General features: G+C 41.1%; 2 protein-coding genes across 2 annotated transcripts; both read left to right on the top strand.

Moving 5' to 3' along the window:
* Positions 1-913: 913 nt before the first annotated feature.
* On the top strand, positions 914-7,313 carry LOC140135709 (uncharacterized). The gene has a single exon (XM_072157303.1). The coding sequence runs from the start codon at positions 951-953 to the stop codon at positions 7,308-7,310; it is 6,360 nt and encodes a 2,119-aa protein (XP_072013404.1). The 5' UTR covers positions 914-950; the 3' UTR covers positions 7,311-7,313.
* Positions 7,300-11,876, top strand: LOC140135710 (uncharacterized). Its single transcript, XM_072157304.1, has 2 exons — positions 7,300-8,182; positions 9,283-11,876. The coding sequence occupies exons 1-2, from the start codon at positions 7,403-7,405 to the stop codon at positions 10,567-10,569; spliced, it is 2,067 nt and encodes a 688-aa protein (XP_072013405.1). The 5' UTR covers positions 7,300-7,402; the 3' UTR covers positions 10,570-11,876.
* The last annotated feature ends 1,917 nt before the right edge of the window (positions 11,877-13,793 follow it).

The following is a 13,793-nucleotide window of genomic DNA, read 5'->3' as shown; positions in this document are numbered from 1 at the left end:
CAGCAGATGAAGGAATGAAAGATGCAGAATTTTACAGTCCACCGTCTTGGCAGAAAGTCTCAAGTTACATTGATAGTTCAGGGTTAACTCGCATCAGATTAGGCAGACGTTCAAAGTCCACTTCGGATAGTGAAATGGAGCCGGTTCAGCAACCACAAAATGTTGATGTTGGTGAAGGTGCTAGTGAATGTTCAAATTATAGTGAAGCCAGTGTCCCCTTGAATGAAAGAAAAGTAGATGATAGAAGGAATATGCCATTTAAAAAGAGGCACTTGTCTGCTCAAGAACCACGAGTGCAAGAACAAGTACCAAGCAGTAGTGTGCTCGAGTCGCACATCAATGAGATTTCAGCTAATTCTCAAGCAGAATCAAGACCGAAAGTAGGATTCAGTTTGAAGACAGCTCGAGCAAAATTTTCCAACATTTTTAAGAAGGTGAAGCAGAATGTAGACACTCCACAGGCTGCTATGGCAGATTTATCTGAAGCTACAGCGTCTTTAGGGAATGTAACTCAAGTGGAACAAGCGCCCTCTGCTGATGTCAATACATGTGTAGATGATACAAGTGTGTTGTACACTTCTGAGCAGCAAGATCCAACTGTAGAAGATGGTACAAGTATATCACACAACTTGGAGCAGCAAAACACCACTGCTGGTGTTAATGTTGTGGAAGATAGTGGATGTACATTTTTGGAGCAACAATCACCATCGGCTGATGTAGAGAATGTTGCAGACGACACTGGTGTAACTCACAATGTAGAGCAAGACATTCTGCCTGCTGCTGATGTTAATACTGTAGTACAGCAGCAAGAGGAACAGACAAAGGAATCTGATGTCGTAGCTACAGAAAATGAAGCAGATGATGAAAATCGGACGAGCACAAACGCTGTGAATGATAGATTACTTAGTGAAGTTGCAGAGAAATACAGTGACGTGTTCACAGACCTGAACATGTCACACTCAAGCAATGGCAGCAGTCTATTAGAGCATCACCATGACGATGATATTAATCAGATGGCAGCTGATATTGATGAAGAAGTGTTCAGACCAAGTGACGATGCTGCGGTCGAACCGGAACAAGGTGATTTAAATACGCACATCTCACTTTCCAAGCCATTCCTAGGCAATGCAATTAGACAGTTGAGTGCCACTCTTTTGACATCTCCTTCTGTACCAGCATTAGCTCAGCAACCTCAAGCTGCAGATACAGATTTTAACAATTTTAAAAAGCGGTATTTGCAAGGGCAGAAGCAAAAGAAATATAGTCCTAAGAAAAGTAATGATGGTCCCAGAAGAGCTACTACTTCAACTGTGCAGAGTTGGAATCAGCCAAAGCCATCTGAGAGTAGGAGCGATGCACCTTCAGAAAAAGAAAAGGAAATATATTGGTGCGATGAGTGCAGTAAACCATTTGAAAACATTGTATCGTACTATTCAAATCAACACCAATGCCGATACCGAACCAACCAACCCAAACGGGTTCCAGTATCAAAGATTGTTGGCTACCAAAAGAGTAACCAACCTGGTGCAGCATCTTCCAATCCAAGCTACCAATACCAAATGAATGAACAACCTTCTCCATCTAATAATCTAAGTCATCCAAGAAGTAACCAAACTGCTGCATCCAGCAGTCCAAGCCATCAAAGAAATATCCAACCTGCTGTTTCCAGCAATCCAAGCCATCAAAGAAATATCCAACCTGCTGTATCCAGCAGTCCAAGCCATCAAAGAAATATCCAACCTGCTGTATCCAGCAGTCCAAGCCATCAAAGAAATATCCAACCTGCTGTATCCAGCAGTCCAAGCCATCAAAGAAATATCCAACCTGCTGTATCCAGCAGTCCAAGTCATCAAAGAAATATCCAACCTGCTGTATCCAGCAGTCCAAGTCATCACAGAAATAACCATCCTGATGCAACCAGCCACAAAATTGATCCAAAGATAGCCAGAATTCAGCACCCACCAAGGAGACATTCATTACCAACAGATGCCAGTAAACCCACCAAAGATAAGGATTATAGAAGAGGCAGTGTAGTACCTATAGTGCCATTGAATCGTCAGAGACACATGTCTGGGGATAGAAGGCATAATGAAGCTTCAAAAAGTGGACCTTATTCATTGGCAGGGCAAAAGCATAGAAGAGTTGAGCGGGAGAGACTGGCCTCATCACACAGCTCACAGAGATTGGATAGATCTGGACGACAAGTACATGAATCCAGGCTTGCTAAAGCTTTCCCACAAAACAAGCAATCACATCAAGATAAACCAGAAAGGAATCAAAGTCGTCACTCTGATGGAGCTGGAACATCATCTTCAATAGCTGAATGTTCAATAGAAGCCAATGATCCAATAAACTTGATATCAATTGCCTCACCAGCTCCAAGGGAGTGGAGAGATCAGAATGACCCACCAGGACTGTTATCAATCCCATCCCCAGCTCCATCTGCTGATGTTAGTGAAAGAAGTGCTTCAGAACAGATCCTACCATCATTATCTCCCCCCAGACCCATGCAAAAACAAACAACGCCTGCAGATCCAGCAGGAACACCTGTATCCAAACTGCAGCAACAGCAGTCATCTGCTTCCATCGAACCAGTAGCTGTTGGGAGGCCAAGAGATTCTACTGCTACAGAAAAGCGTAATGAACCAACAGCTGTAGGAAAGCACAAAGAACCAGAAGTGGTCAACGAAAGTACAAATAACACTTTCCAAAACGAATCCGAGAACAAACAAAATGAGTCTCGGAATGTGTCGGGTGAAAGCGAAGGAACTATGACTTTAGAAATGACTTGTGAAGATGAATCTGATGAAGTTTATCCAGATTTAACTGCCACTAAAATTGGTGCTTCAACAGGTGGCACTGCTGCAACCTCTATTAATACTGCTAATGCAGAAACTGCGAAAGGAACAACTCTAACTACCACAAGTATGGCCACTTCAGCAGATGCCAATGCTACAACCTCAAATGCTGCTATAACAGAACCTGCCACTGCTACAACTACCACAAGTATGACCTCAAATACTGCTATTACAGAAGCGGCCACTGCTGCTACTACCACAAGTATGGCTATTTCAGCAGATGCCACTGCTATAACCTCCAATACTGCTATAAGAGCAGATGCCACTGCTGGAACTACCACAAGTATGGCCACTTCTGCAGATGGTGCTGCTGCAACCTCCATCAGTATTGCAACTACAGAAGCTGCTACCACTGCAGCCACCACTTGTACTGCTTCAATCACAGCTGCTACTGTTGCAGCTGCTGCAATTTCAAGTAGATCTGCAACAGCCAGTCAGCCTTTGGGGCAACACCTAGCACAGGATGAGGGAAACCACCCATCAACATCAGAAAGTGGCCCATCTTCTTCTACTGTGTCAAACACAGAAGGACTAAGTATAACAGATATTGATGCTCAACAAGATGAGTTGATTAAAAACATCATGTTGTCCTATCAAAAACTGAACAAGCTGAAACAATTGAAAGATCAATGGGATGTACAGAAAAGCAGCGATGGTTCAAGCTCATCACAAGAGCCACGCTCTAGACATAACAGTTCCCCTGAGGTAGTAAGCTCTAATAATAGCACAGCTGAACCACCTCATAAACATGCTCTTTCAATTGAAGATGCAGCAAGAGAAGGCAGTCACTGTGTTCCTCCAAATGTAACAATTGGACCTCCAAGTAGAAGACCACTTGTAAGCCCTCCTTGCTCCAACCAGTCTTTGGCAACTTTAGCTGTTATTTCATCCCATACTGTGACAAAAAGTACCTCCCAAGTTGTGACAAGTACATCAACTGTATCACCAATTTCGGGTGTGTCACCAGTACCAATGGTGCCGATTACATCTACTTGTAGCATTGCTCAAGGTCAGGTGAGACCTCATAGCCAGGTACGACAGAGGTTTGGTGAAAGCCATGCAGCACACCAGATGGCACATCATAGTAGCACAAACATGCCTGTTGTATCAAGGCAGAACATACCACCCCAGGAGCCTCTTCCACCATGTCCAGGTAGAAACACTTCAGCAAGGTATCAACTACAGATACAAGCGGAGAAAAGGAGGATGCAGCAGTTGATGGACAGAAGTGAAGAAATACAGGAACGTCGCCAGCAACAACAGGCATCGTGTGAGTTACTGCATCTAATATATCAGCAGGAGCAGGAAGAAAGACAGCAGCAGCAACAGCAACAACGACAGCAACAACAGCAGCAGCAGCAACAACAGCAGCAGCAGCAACAACAGCAGTGGCAGCATCAGCAGCAACAACAGCAGCAACAACAGCAGCAGCAGCAACATCAGCAGCAACATCAGCAGCAGCAACAACAGCAGTGGCAGCATCAGCGGCAACAACAACTTACTCAACAACAACTCAATGGTCAACAAAGACAAAATGATCAAATCCGAAGACACTTGCAAGCACAACTTCAGCAGCGTCAGCAGCTGCAGCGTCAGCAGCAGCAGCAGTGTCAAAGGCAACTACAAGTATCTGCTCAGACCTATCAACAGCTGCAGCAATTGCAACAGCAAAGGGCACAAAAGCAGAATCAGCAGCCAAAACCGTTACCACGAGCATCCATGTTTCAACCCAGACAACAGCTATCTCAAAGACCACAGTATCAATCAAGCCAGCATCAGCAGCATCCTAATGCAAGAGCAAGTACTGCTGTGCGACAGCTTTTAAATACTCCAAGTCAGGTTTATCAACAGCCCAACATGTCTGCAATACAGCAACATGGTAGTCTGCCATCATCACATGACCAACGAATGGCTCATATGCCAAGGATTACTCAACAGCAGCAAGGAGCATCTTCTTTGCAGCAAGGAGCACATCCTTCACGGCAACGATTGTATCAACAGCAACAAGCTCATAATTACCAACAGCAAAGGCACCAACAAGCTGGGACCCCACAGCAGCCACTAAGACAGTCACAGCAGCTGCCACAGCAACAAGTGCAGTCTGTACGGCAACAAGTTCATTCTGCACAACGTCCATCACAACAAGTTCAGTCTGGACATCAACTGAGGCAGTCTGTACACCAACCTCTGCAGCAACAGGTTCCACAAATACAGGGGTGTCAGAGCCAGCCTGATCAACCACAGCTCAGGAGTCAACCTCATGCAAGTAACGTGACCCAGCAACAAGAAGGTCAACTCACACGCCAAGAGCAAGAGAGACAACCGCAAAGACAACAGCCATCGGTAACAGAGTCAACGCCACTTCGAGAAGAACGATATCTCGTAAATTTATATCATCACCTGGGGACTGGTAGTGAAACATGGGTTCCCAAGTTTCAGAAGCTCGTAGATAATATCAGAAGGAAACTGTATGGTGATTGGGCAATACAGCAACCCGACAGGGGTAGCGGAGGTGGTAACCAGTCATCATCAGCAGACCTGAGCTCCTTTGAAGAGGAATTTGGTTATCTACAAAACATAGAGCAAAATCTGCAGGAACATAATGAGCCTGTTAATCAACTAGATGAAAGAATAATCAGCAGCATCAGGAATAAGCTGCTTGTAGATCATTTGCAAAGAATGAGATCAAGTATCAGCCCGGCTGTTGAAAGCAGTGCACACCCGGCACAAGCTCGTCCATCGGAACAAACTAACGAAGTTTTGGACAACATGGTGAGAGATTCTATACAAAATCTGCAAGCTACTGCGAGTAATTCAGTTCGAAATTTAAGACAGCAGAATAGTGTGCCAGATAAACAGATGCAAAGAAGTGGAACAGAGACAAATGATGCCCATCCACCAGCTGATCAAAATAGTTCTGTTCAAGAAAATGTTGTCCAACAAGCTGTGTTAAATCAGCAGAATCAAGGCTTTCAGAGACCAGGTCGTCATCCGACTCCAAGCAGTACCCCAGATTCAATTGCATCTCATCTTCCCTCAAGAGACCCTTCACCTTCAGGAAGCAGACCAGGTTCATGTGATGCCCATCCATCAAGAGATCCATCACCTTCACAGCATGGAAGGATGGCTTATCCATCAAGAGATCCGTCACCTTCACAGCATGGGAGGGCTTCTCCTTCAAGAGATCCATCACCTTCGCCGCAGCAAACTCGGAGTGTTGGTGATTATTTAGTCATTTGCGAACAGTACTTCCATCAGCTTGATCGGATTCAGCAGAATGTGAGTGTTGCTGCGCAGATATGCTCTCTGAAGAGAAGGTTTGCACAGCTGAAATCCCAGTCGGAAAATACTCAGATGACGCCTGTGAAAGTGTACATCATCCAAGTGATGGTGAGGGTTCTTCTCAAGGATTTGCGCATACTGGTGTTCAACAACAAGATAAACAAGGCGGAGAGGCAACTTCAAGACGTAGATCCTTCCAGTCCAGATGCTTACAGACTTCGAGAAAAGATCAAAGAGATGAAGGAACAGAAACGGAAGGATTTGCAATTAAAAGAAGAGTACCATAAACATATTGAATATTACCAGAATCATCCAGAATCATATGACCCATTGGCTCTTGTCTCACTTCAAAATCCTACCCAGAACCAGCCTACACAAGACACCGCTACAGAACAGCTTAATCAAAATTATCCAACTCTGACGCACCTGTTAAACACACCAACACCAGTGTCTGGATCACAGCAAACATCTGTCAGAGGTCATTTGCGTGTCAAACAGGAGCCAGAAGAACAGGAGTCACCTCAAGTGTCAAGTGCATCTGAAAGATTGACTCAAGCAGTACTTAGAGTTATACCAACTCAAAATGACTCTGAGCATGGTGCAAATAATGCACAAACAATTCAGCAACAAAATGAACATCAGAGAACCCCAGCTTGCAGCAGCAATCAAGATAATACATCCTCTCAACCTTGCGGGGTGTCCAACGTATCTAGTGCTATACCAAATGAAGAAGTTGGTGCTCATCAAGTAACATCCAGATACAGTGAAACCGCAGATGGATGTCAGACAGAAAATGTCACCCAAAAGAGTGAAAATGCGCCAAGATCTACATGTAGATTTGCTCAAAATGAACCAAGCACTCAACTTTTAATGGATGCATCATCCACTTGTGACACAGGATGTACTCTCTCAGCAACATCCTTGGATGAGAATCAGAGAGCATTGACTCCAAGACAGGTGTCTTCACCACATGAGGAGGTTTCTGCAAGTGGTGATATCCAAACCCATGCTGATCATATTACATCCAAAAGAGAGAAAATGCACCAAGACCTACATGCAGATTTGCTCAAAATGAACCAAGCACTCAACGTGTACTGGATGCATCTTCCACTTTGGGCACAGAAAGTACTTTCTCAGCAACATCCTTGGATGAGAATAATAGAGATTTGACTGCAAGACAGGAATCTTCACCACACGAGGAGGTTTCTGCAAGCGGTAATATCCAAACCCATGCTGATCACATTACATCCAATGAAACACAAATGGACTGTGGTGATGACACTTTGGCTTGCGCTGAACAACAGACATCTCAGACTAGAAGTCTACAAGATAAAGATGATCTGATTGCCTCAAACGGACACGCTAGTCATGATGAAGATGGTGTTCCTCACGAAAGAGATGAGTTGTCGCAAAGGCCTCTTGTAGCTCCCCAAGACGTGCCTGCTTCAGTATCTAGAAGGCCATCTGTTGCTGAGTATTCTCCAATCTCTGATTTTGATGCTGATGACGAAGTTAACAATGAGATTGAGGAGAGCGTGCATCCAATACAGGAAAGACAGACCTGTGAGCAAGCTGCTTCTCCAGGACAATCACATGCCAATACAGTACCAGTAACACAATCAGGAGACATTTCTCAACAGAGTGTACCATCCATAACACCAGTCTCTCAAGGTATGCCAACTGATGAACTGAATGCAACAGAAATGGCATCATCAGAAAATGAACCATCTTTGTATGAAAGAACTTTGACAAGGACCGACGATGTTGCTTCTAACTTACAAAGAATGCAACCTGAGACTCTGCCATGTATGGAAGACACATCTGCAGAGCAAGATACTGCCAATATCCAAATTGATAGTGGGAATTTACAAGGGCCATCGGCTTCAGAACCAGAACAACAGCAGCAGCAGACGGGATATGAAACAATGCCATTGGTAGAGCAGCAGACATCAGGACAAGCATCATTGGCTGAGCAAGATAAGGTACTATCAGAAGCATCAGAGTACAGCAAGTTCAAGGTGGAGACTTTGCTTCAGGAACAGGTTAGTTTGAGATTTGTGGGGTTAACTGGTCTTTTATGAGGAGAGGGTACTATAGACCACTTGACATGTGACATCATTGCCCGGCAGTATGCGCACAAATTATGGCAATTTCCATTGTTCTTTGCCCTGCCGTGTGCGTACACATCGTAGTTTGCTCAGGGCATGTGCATTTTAAATCGCCTACAACATTTTATATAGTACAAGAAAGCCATTGAACAGCGTAGCGATTCGTTCGAGCATATCGATAGACGGGTCCCTCACTTTTGTTGATAAACAATGATGTCAAGTGGTCTATATGCCATATTAACCCTAACGCCTATTCTTACAAAGCCCTCCAATTCATCTTGGTACAAGAATTATGCAATACAGAGCTTTATTGTCTGTGGTCATCTTCATTGTTTCTTTATTTAGAGACGGATTCAAATATTTCCATACATGCCCACCTGTGTTTCAATTTGTTGGAAAAGTCATGTTTAAATTTTAAACGGGCTCCTCATTGTATTTTGATGTCACCTCTTCGTTATTTTCATATAACGTTTCTCTATCACTTTCACTCCAAGTACAATTCCTTGCAAAATTACCATTTTCAATATCTCCTTCATGTAAATGTACAGTATCTTTTTCAAGCAAGTGTAAAAAAAAAGCCAATTTTGTTTAAAAAGTTGGATAAAGTTTTTAATTTTAATAACTTCTGCTTCTATTGAACAGCTAGCAATGCATATTAATTCAATGTGTCCCTGACTGTTCAATAGAAGCAAAAGTAATCAAAATGTACAACTTTATCCAACTTTGTATAATTTTTTTTTTAGTAGCAGTTTTTCTATGGTTTCCAACCTTGAATAACAAGTAATTTAGGGCCTAAAACTTGCTTTCTTGGCCAAAAATATTTTTTTGAAAATTAATTTTTTTTTTTTAGATTTTTTTTTTGATGTCGACATGTCGGGATACGTGCAGATGTCAACATAAGGCATGTCGACCACGGCCTTACTAGTTACTGATATAAAGAAATTGAAACTGAATATGTTTGATATTGCTGTACACTCATTTCCCTTGTCACATTATTTCAAAGGTGACTTAATTCTCATTGTACTTTCACACAGATTGTTGTCCCAAGGAGAGCTTCAACTGAAGACGACGCCTACTCGGACATCAGTGATGCATCTTCTGATCTTGAGTTTGTTTCAATTACACCTGCACAATCAACTCATCCCTCTACCGGCAGAAGGAACAGCTCTGACCATATGGAAATGTCTGTGAGCAGAGTGGGTTCAGTTGATACCACAACATCACTTGTTCAACATAGCCCACTTATCAACCAGCAAACGTTTGGAACGCACTATGGCACTATGACCTCTCAACGTGTCACATCGACCTCGCAGTGTGTCCCACAGACTTCTCAACATATCCCACCAACCTCTCAACATGTCCTCCCGCAGACCTCACAACATAACCCTGCTACCTCCCAACATAACCTCACGACCTCCCAGCGACCTGTGCAAGTGCAAACGAACGCTGCTGGACAAGTTGTAATTGATGTGGATGAGAACACGGCCAAGGAGATTATGAACAAGGCAGCCAATATAAACGCCACACCAATGGTATTGTATCGGCGTCCCAGTGGCAATATACAAACTGTACCATTAGCAAGTACATCATTAAATGTTTTGAATGTACAACAACCTGGTGGCAATATACAAACTCTACCATTAACAAGTACATCATTAAATGTTTTGAATGTACAACAACCTGGTGGCAATAAACAAACTCTACCATTAACAAGTACATCATCAAATGTTTTGAATGTACAACAACCTGGTGTTCCAACTGTAATACCCTTTAATCTACAACAACCTGGTGGCAATATACAAACTCTACCATTAACAAGTACACCATTGAATGTTTTGAATGTACAACAACCTGGTGGCAATATACAAACTCTACCAATAGCAAGTACACCATTAAATGTTTTGAATGTACAACAACCTGGTGGCAATATACAAACTCTACCATTAACAAGTACATCATCAAATGTTTTGAATGTACAACAACCTGGTGTTCCAACTGTAATACCCTTAAATGTACAAGGAAGTCTGCATGCAGCCCTTCCCAAACTACAAATGGTCTGGAATCCAAATTCATGGAAAGCATCGTCTGTGCAGACTTCTACTGTAACATTACCCGCAGAGAAAACACAACAATTGCCACTGTTACAGCGAGCGCCACACTCTAATCAGGGAGCTACAGTACAACAATCATTACCTACGCAGAACTCTTCCCCTATAGAACATAATCAACAGCAATTGCCACATTTACAACGAAAGCGCCACACTCTAATCAGGGAATTACGTCACAACAATCATTGCCTATGCAGGAACCTTCCCCTGTAGAACATAATCAACAGCAATTGCCACATTTACAACGAGCGCCACACTCTAATCAGAGAATTACGTCACAACAATCATTGCCTATGCAGGAACCTTCCCCCGTAGAACATAATCAGCAACAATTGCCACGGTTACTCCCTGCTCCGTATGCAGGAATGAGAGGGACATCTATGCCATCAAATTTGACTTCTACGGTGCCAACAGATCCCACCAATTTGAGTAGAACTTATGTACCGGAGTCAAGGCCTACAGCTGCTTTAGATTCAACTCCACCGCCATCAACTGAGCCAATTATGCCGATTATTGTCAGTGTGCAGTCACTAAATCCTGATGCATTGAAAAAATAAGTGAACATTTGATGAGTTTGTATGCAAAAGCAGATAAATGCCATTTTCAAATGTTCGAGTTTTAAGGGCACTTACAAGTGCCCTATAAAAATGCTAGCTTTAAATTGACACCCAGTTCAAAAATTCCATAGTAAATTTTTGAAACTATGATCAAAAGTATCGCATATTTTTGTATTATTTTCTTATATATTATTATATTTGGCCAGTCAAATAAGAGAAAACTGGATGTGTCAGCAGCAGTGAAGGCTCATATATCAGGCTCTGCATTTGAACCCTGTGTTTGATTATTTGGTGTATTTTCAAGGACATTGTTAAGTCGTCTTCTGCAATGCGTACTGTCATATCTCAAAAGGCTGCCTTGTCTTTGTGTGATTTTTATTATCTTTTAATTTAGTTTGTTCTTTCTTTTCTGAATGGACATGAGATTGAAATGATATTGTGAGATTACCTCAAAACTAGTATATAAAGTTAATTTTATGGTGTATCAAATCACAATTAGATGACAATAATAAATAAAAAAAATCACACAAGGCAGCTTTTGAGATACAACAGTATGTGATGCAGACGGTGAATTGATGTCTTTCAGTCTGTTTGAACTTTCGTAATTTCTGAGGAAAAGTGTGTAAAAACTGAAAGCATCCATAACTTCAGTATTTGAAGAGCTTGGTTCCAAACCATGTTAAGTCCACATACACAATGTTTCTGATTTACCTGTGCCATATTGCAATGGGTTGTGATGCTATAGGTATAGTAATTTCAGTTGGATGCACCATTACAAATCATTTTTGAAATCAAACAGTGGATGGATGCATAGTAACAATACTGTGTGAGGCTTTTGGTTCCCAAATGAGAACAATAGTCTGCATATTGTTAAGCAGCATTGTTGTGGTAAATAATAGCTTGTTGATGGTACAACCCATTGTTGCTAATGTCAAACTTATCAAAGTAATTGTGATTGTATCACCCAAGATATCACCCAAGTAAATGTGAAACATGTGGTTGTGGACTTAACATGGTTTGGAAACAAGCTCTTCATTTTACGATAATACAAACAAAAAGTGTGTTCCTAACTGATAAAGTTTTCCCAACAAATTGTAAGTGTGTTGTATGCAAAAAAATGCCACCAAACTTAAATAGTGTTTTTCTACATGTAGTAAAAATATGCAGTATTATTTTTATGAAACGGCAAGTTTTCTTAAAATTATCATTAGTGTGTTTTTGTATGTTTCAAGTATTCCCACCATGTAAGCTGCATCTTTAAATCTTTTTCTAATTATTCCCTATCCATGCCAAATAATTATTTGTTTAGTGACCCAATACAAAGTTGCCGAATTCAGCATTATTTGTTTGATACGTATTTTTAAACATAGTTGTGCCATATTTTGTTAGATTTCTATGTGCCATGTGTTTTGATAAGGTCCACATGTACTAAAGTGTTCTTATCATCTTAATAGTTGAATTCTGAAAGAAATGTGTTCTCCATGTACAGTACTGTAAAAATGGTTAAAAGTGGAAATTTACACTTTGCCAATTGTGAACTGTTTCGCATGTTTTTAAATTTGCGATTCTACGCATCCATACGTTGAACTATACACAAAAGGAATACATTTGTACGTTGTCATTTTCGTGATAGCTGCTTGGAATGTAAAAAATTCCACTTTTACAGTAATTTTTAAATCAAGTCTGATTTATGGTGTACAAATATGCAGATAAAATTGTTTAACCCAGGGGTACTCTAGGAATCTAAGAATTATCTTGATTGGTTATCTAAAAACCTATAACATTCATTGAACAAAACAATAAGGCAGATTTTCCGTAGCATTTACACATGATGCAAATTTGAGTCGGTACTCTTTGGGTATAATCTCTTCTGGCAGGGACAAATGTCAAGAAGAAGAACAAACTTCAGACATAAGCTAATTATGTAAGGTGACAGAACCAAAAATTGCACCGAGAACACAACGTCTGATTCATCAGAGAATCACACACATTAATGTCGGATAATAATATTCTGGTGTTAATCATTTAGATACCTTTTGAGAGCAAGACACTGGTGCTGAAGTCCGGTGCTTAAGTTTTGCAGCAGAATTATCTATTGGCAAAACATAAAAAGTATGCAGTGAAAATTTGTATCAAACTTGATTTTATAATGATTATACTTTGTCATATTGTTGTGGGTACAAAAACTCAAACTCCGCAACTTGAGGTCAAATTTTTCACTATGATTGTTTAATTGAGGTTATTGAACTATGCCATTGGGATGAGGCCCTTGTGGTCCATAATTCTTGGCTCCCAGTGTTGGAGATGTACTGTGTATGTGGTATTTTTCGCGTACAGTTATTTTCGCGATTTGTAGTGTCAGACATATTTTCGCGAATGTTATTTTCGCGATTGCCCAGTCCTTCCCTGTACTTGTAATACATTAATGAATATATTTGTGAGGTGTTATTTTCGCGGTTGAAGCTCTAGTCGCGAAATTCACGAAAATAAAACCCTCGTGAAAATTACCACTTATACAGTAGTGTTGTACTGAGCCCTAAAATGCATGTGATGCAAGAAAAGAATCCCAATCATTTGTAGAACAAAACCAATGGGATACATTATAATTATGTGATGCGATCAAGCAAAATCAGTCGGAACTCGGAAATATTGATTCTGATAACCATACAAAGGAAATATTTCCTTTCGTTTCCTGTTGTTTTGGATACTCTTTCATTGCATATATCTTTGGCACTGGTTGTTCAATTTTAATAGGGTTTTCTGCAAAATCTAGATAAAATGTTTTATACTATCCTATAAGAAAATGAAAATTTAATATTTCCGAATTCCGACTGATTTTGCTTGATCGCATCACATATGCTGAAAATTTGTTTAAGCAGT

Source organism: Amphiura filiformis, chromosome 16 (genome assembly GCF_039555335.1).
Source record: "Amphiura filiformis chromosome 16, Afil_fr2py, whole genome shotgun sequence".
NCBI classification, from domain to species: Eukaryota; Metazoa; Echinodermata; class Ophiuroidea; order Amphilepidida; family Amphiuridae; genus Amphiura; species Amphiura filiformis.
The sequence above is the reverse complement of the archived record's forward strand: the minus strand, read 5'-3'. Positions and strand labels throughout refer to the sequence as shown.